The sequence below is a fragment of the Panicum hallii genome, chromosome 1, assembly GCF_002211085.1.
Source record: "Panicum hallii strain FIL2 chromosome 1, PHallii_v3.1, whole genome shotgun sequence".
Taxonomy (NCBI): Eukaryota; Viridiplantae; Streptophyta; class Magnoliopsida; order Poales; family Poaceae; genus Panicum; species Panicum hallii.
The window spans coordinates 17,792,684-17,798,969 of NC_038042.1; the positions used below are offsets into that span (position 1 = coordinate 17,792,684).

Below are 6,286 nucleotides of genomic sequence, written 5' to 3' on the forward strand. Positions count from 1 at the left end.
ATCAGTACGAGCCCTAGATCCGTTATGAGGAGACGGAACAGGCCGGGGCCGAACCGCTTGCCTCAGACGTGGGGGCTCGCCAACCACCGACCTTTTCCAACCATGAGGTCATGGAGCTCAACTTTGAACTAGCGATAGAGCCCAACTCCCCAGCCGACTAGAGGTCACCTTATCTTGACTACCTCCTTCGCAGGTGCTCCTGACTGACAAGACAGAGGCTCAACGGCTCGCACACTGTGCTAAGACCTTCATCATCATCAAGGGGGGAGCTCTACAAGTGGAGTCACACCAAGATCCTACAGCGTTGTATCCCGATCGAACAAGAGAAGCAGCTGCTGTAAGATATCCATGGTGGGGTCTGCGGGCACCACACCGCGCCCAGGACCTTAGTCAAAAACGCGTTCCGACAAGGTTTGTACTGGCCGACCGCGATGGCGGACACCGAGCGGATTGTGCGCACCTGCGAAGGGTGTCAATATTACACTTGGCAAACCCACCTGCTGGCGCAAGCACTCCAGACGATCCCCATCACCTGGTCGTTTGCGGTCTGGGGGCTCAATCTAGTCGGGGCCCTCAAGAAAGCACCCGGGGGCTACATGAAGTGGATTGAAGCTCGGCCGATCATGACAATCGGGTCCGAGCAGGCCATGGAATTTTTCCTCGACATCATCCACTGCTTTGGAGTCCCGAACTCCATCATCACGGATAACGGTACGCAGTTCACAGGGAAGAAATTTCTCAAATTTTGCAACGATAACCACATCCGCGTCAACTAGGCCGCCGTGGTGCACCCACGCATGAACAGGCAGGTCGAACGCACAAACAGCATGATTTTGTAGGGACTCAAGCCTAGGATCTTCAATCGATTGAAGAAGTTCACCGGGCGGTGGGTTGCCGAGCTCCCTCCAGTTCTCTGGAACCTCAAGCCAAGCGACCGGCTTCACCCCTTTCTTCATGGTCTATGGTTTCGAGGCAGTCCTCCCGACCAACTTGGACTATGGAGCGCCGAGAGTTAGGGCGTACGGCGAGCGAGGGGTAGAGACATCCCTTGAAGATGCGATGGACCAGCTCGATGAAGCACGTGATGTCGTCCTCCTCTGATCAGCCAAATACCAGCAAGCACTGTGACGATACCACGGCCGCCGAGTTCGGGGTCGGGCGTTTAACATCGACGACTTGGTGCTACGGCTCATCCTGAGCAACAAGGACCGTCACAAGCTCTCCCCGCCCTAGGAGGGGCCCTTCATCATCGCCAAAATTCTCTGTCCAGGCTCCTACAAGCTGCAAACCCCTAATGGCGAAGTATTCACCAACGCTTAGAACAACGAACAACTACGTCATTTTTACCCTTAGTACTTCCAAGCTACGCGAATTTTCATGTTAAATTGTCGAGTTCTGCTACAAAAAGTTCTCTTTTCACTTTACCGCACTTTAGTGTCGCCTGACCCCAACCACAGCAGGGGGTCAGGCCTCACTCAAGGGCTACCAAGGCCATACCCACTCAAAACTCCTTACGCACAACCGTTCCTACGATTGGGGCAGAAAGATACAAGTTACGAAAGAGCGCGCTTTGAGTAAAGTAGGTCGGACATCAGGAAACCCACGACCCAATGGCTATAGTGCCACCGCTCATCAGCGTGATTAAAGTCCTCTCACTCGCATCTCCTTTCTCGACTGCCTCTTAGGAACAGCCGGGTGTCCTTAATGTTCCTCTCCAAAGGCCCTCTAGGCCAAAATGCAAAAAGTTTAAAAGTTTGTTTACACAACCCCGAGCGTCAAGGCCCAGTTCACCGCCAAAATTAAACTAACTACTTAGGAATGATTTCTTCCTCCGCGTTTGCAGCCAGGACCTGTCCAAGGGGGCCACCTCCTCCTCGATTTCATCCAGCTCAGCGCCGTCGTAGCCGGGCGCGAAGCCTTGGCTCATCACCTGCAAGTCGATGTTCTCGTAATGGGAATGTGAGATCGTGAACGGCCGTTGCACGCCGAGGTGCAGTGCCTGCTTCGCCATCCCGCCCGCCTGGTCCGTCAGATCAACAACTTGGACCGCAAACGAGCTCGTCCCCACCTCTGAAGTCATCCCGAAGTCATTCAAAACCAACCCGACGGCAATCCGCAGGGTATCATGCTCATCGGACTCCTTGAGAAGCGTTGTTTTCGTCTCGCCGAGCTCCTTTTCCAGGAGGTGGCGCGCCACCAATTCCTTTTCAAGCTTCACATTGAGCACTATCCGGACACACGTTAACAACATCAAAAAGCATGCCGGAAAACTTCAAAAGGACAGCAAGGCGGTGGCTGATTTGAATTGAGGGGGGTACTAATATTTTTGCAGAAAAGACCCTAGAAAGAAAAGAAGACTTGCAATTGGGTCCCTAGTCAGTTTGAACAGAGGGACAGCACGACAGCGATCAAATTCCAGCGAGGAGGGTCAGTGGCAGCAAGGGCGAAGTGTGGGAAAAGGTTCAGGAGCTCACAGCGGGCTCGAGGGTACCAGGAATCAAAAAGGAAGGTGCAGAGACGGCGGTTCGACGGAGGACCGAGCCGGCGCGGCGAGGTCCCGAGGCAGCGGTGGCGTTCTGGCGGTCGGAGTGCAAGAAGGCGACTGGAAAGTGGCCACGAAGCTTCTACGTGTAGATGTGGTGCTGGTGGTGAGCTCGGTGAGGGCCAAGAGGGGGCAGAGCCTTGGGACGACGGTGAGGCTGAGCGGCGGCGGTGGATAGGACTGCCGGCGCGGCGTTCTGGTGGCGTGAGCATGAGGGGATGGAGAAGAGCTAGCCAGGAAGCTTTAGTGGGATGTAGTAGTGCCGGTGGAGCACGGGATTGCAGGTGTGGGGCGGCGGAGGTGGCTGACGGCGGTGAGAAGAGACTGTGGCGGAGGTTTGGTGGCGGTGCTGAGCGGAGAAGAAGAACAGAGCAAAAATGCGGGCGCGTGAGAGGGTAAAAGTAGTCGAGGAGGGCTCCTGGAAATGCTGCGGAACCAAGAAGAGGCACGAGCGAGCTGGAGCAGCTGCTGGCAGCTGGCGGCACGCGTGGTGGCTGCGAGCAATGGTGGCAGGGCGTGGCGGGGAAAAGCTAGCAGGGGTCGGGCTAGCGGCGGGCGGGCGAGCTGGAGGGCCAGGTGGCGCGGGTAGAGCGGCGAGGGGCAGCTGGCAGCCCGGGAGATCGCCGGCGAGGGGCTGCGGGCGGCGCAGCAGAGCAACAGAGAGGAAGGGGAGAGAGGCAGACGACGGGGACTTGTTCGCAATTTTTCAAAAGTTCAAGGGTTTCACTGTAAAGTAAGATTTTCTTTCAAACCATATCCCAAATGAAAATATACCCAAGAGCAAAAGTGTAGAGTTTAAAAAGAACTACAACTTTGCTTTAAGGGTCAGCTTCAAAAGAGTTAGGGTTTTGAAACTATTTCAAAATCCGACAAACTATCCAATTTCAAATAAAACCTATTTAAAATTCACATTCCAATTGAAACCTTAGAGTAAATCTACCTCTTACAGTGGTTTAAAAGTAAATACTTTCTTTTTTTTTAAAACTAACCTTCATACAATTTGAAATTACCTTTCATTCAAACACATTTAGCAAAAGAACCCTAATTTTTCCATAATTACAAAAACACCCTTTAAATTGCATTTAGGTTTTAAACACATTCACAAAAACAAACACAAATTTACACTAAATCTAGTGTGTCTTGCTCCCAAATACCTGAAATGTCACAGTCTTCCCCCCTAAAAAGAATCTCGTCCCGAGATTCTGGAACAGGATGAAATCGGATGATTAGATATGTGGATTGGCTTTAAGAAAGTTTGGAAAGTTGCGTTGAAGATATGACTCGGTTTTCCAAGTCGCTTCTTCTTCAGTGTGATGGTTCCACTGAATTTTAAACATCCTGACAGTCTTTCTTCTTGTGCTTCTTTCCTTGGTATCCAGTATTCTAATCGGATGCTCAGTATAAGACAGATCTGATTCGATTTCAATGGCTTGTGAATCGATGATCTCGGTAGGGGTTTTGATGCATTTCCTAAGTTGGGACACATGGAAGACATTATGAACAGCTGCTAGTTGAGGAGGAAGTTGGAGATGATAAGCTACGGGTCCGCAGACTTCGAGAATTTTAAAAGGTCCAACATATCGAGGAGCGAGTTTTCCTTTTATGCCGAACCGTTGAATACCTCTAGTAGGGGATACTCGGAGATATACAAAGTCACCAACTTTAAATTGCAATGGTTTTCTTCATTTGTCTGCATAGCTCTTTTTTTGAGATTGGGCTGCCTTTAGATTACTTTGAATGATCTTCACTTTTTCTTCTGCTTCATCTTCACTTTTTCTTCTGCTTCAGTAACAAAATCGGGTCCAAAGATTTTACGTTCGCCGGTTTGAGACCAACTCAAAGGAGTTCGGCATCGGCGACCGTATAAGGCTTCAAATGGAGCCATCTTGAGACTCGATTGATAACTGTTATTGTAGGAAAATTTCGCCAAAGATAAGCATTTGTCCCAATTCTTGTCGTACTGGATTACACAGGCTCTAAGCATATCCTCTAGGATTCGATTTATTCTTTCTGTTTGTCCGTCTGTTTGTGGATGATATGCGGAGCTTAGTATTAACTTGGTTCCAAGAGAATATTGAAGTTGTTCCCAAACGAGCAATGAACTGTGCTCCACGATCAGAAATGATAGTCTTAGGCACTCCATGGAGACGAACGATTTGGTCTAGATAGATCTCGCTATACATTTTAGCATTGTAAGTAGTATGTACGGGAAGGAAATGGGTGGTTTTGGTTAATCGATCAACGATCACCCAAATAGAATCATGCCTTTGGGAAGTGTTGGGTAAACCAACAATAAAATCCATGCTGATATCTTCCCACTTCCAAGAACGAATGGGTAAAGGTTAAAGAACACCAGCAACCTTTAATGACTGGCTTTAACTTTTTGGCAAATATCACACTCAGAGACATACCTCGCAATTTCTCTTTTCATGCGAGTCCACCAAAAGTTTTATCTCAAGTCTTGGTACATCTTGGTACTGCTAGGGTGCATGGAGAACTTGGATAGATGTACCTCGTCCAATATCTACTTGCGAAGCTGATGGTCCTTGGGTACAACAATACGCTCATTGAACCATAGAATCCCCTTGTAATCCACTCGGAAGCACTTGTACTTTTCTTCTTCTTGGGCTAGCATCTGCTTGTTGATTTTGACCCCTTTGTCATGCTGTTGTGCCATAACGATACTATCCTTAAGTGTAGTCTCAACTGCGATATGATTAAACTACCTTGAGGAATAATTTCGAGATTGAGTTTTCTCATTTCCCAACAGAGAGTTTCACTGAAGGCTTCCACTGATAAATAAGAACAGTGCGCCTTGCGGCTAAGTGCATCCGCAACTACATTGGCTTTGCCTAGATGATAGTATACTTCTATATCATAATTCTTTATAAGTTCCAGCCAACGTCTTTGCCTCATATTTAGATCTGCTTGCGTAAAAATATACTTGAGGCTCTTATGGTCAGTATAAATGTTGCACTTAGTACCCATCAGATGATGTCTCCAAATCTTAAGTGCATGAATAACAGCTGCAAGTTCAAGATCATGTATAGGATAGTTCTATTCATGAGTCCTAAGTGCTCGCCATGCATAAGCAATTACTCAGTTGTCTTGCATAAGTACACAACCAAGTCCGATGCCTGAAGCATCACAATAAATGTCAAAAGGTTTGGAATTATCTGGTTGAGCCAAAACTGGAGCAGTAGTGAGATGTGCTCTTAGGGTGTGGAATGCTTCTTCACATTTCCCATTCCAAGAGAATTTAACTCCTTTCTTCAGTAATTCTATCATGGGCTTGGCTATTCTAGAAAAATCAGGGATGAAACGACGAAAATAGCCAGCTAGACCAAGAAAACTGCATATTTGATGGATTGAAGTAGGAGGCTTTCAATCCAGTACTTCCTGAACTTTACTCGGATCAACAGATATGCCATTACTGGAGATGATATGACCTAGAAATTTAACTGTATCCAACCAAAACTCACATTTGGAGAATTTGGCATACAAATGGTGGTCTCTCAATCTCTGAAGAACGACATGGAGATGTCTTGTATGATCTTCTAGGTTTTTGGAATAGATTAGAATATCATCGATAAATACCACAATGAATTTATCGAGCTCTGGCATGAAGACTGAGTTCATAAGATACATGAAATATGCTGGTGCATTGGTAAGACCAAAAGACATAACCAGATATTCATAGAGTCCATATCTGGTGAAAAATGCTGTTTTTGGAATGTCACTAGG

General features: G+C 47.7%; 1 protein-coding gene across 1 annotated transcript; it reads left to right on the plus strand.

The window, feature by feature from the left end:
* The first annotated feature begins 431 nt into the window (after nt 1–431).
* Nucleotides 432–776, plus strand: LOC112896369. Its single transcript, XM_025964311.1, has one exon. It carries the CDS (start codon nt 432–434, stop codon nt 774–776), a length of 345 nt encoding a protein of 114 aa, XP_025820096.1.
* Nucleotides 777–6,286: the final 5,510 nt, after the last annotated feature.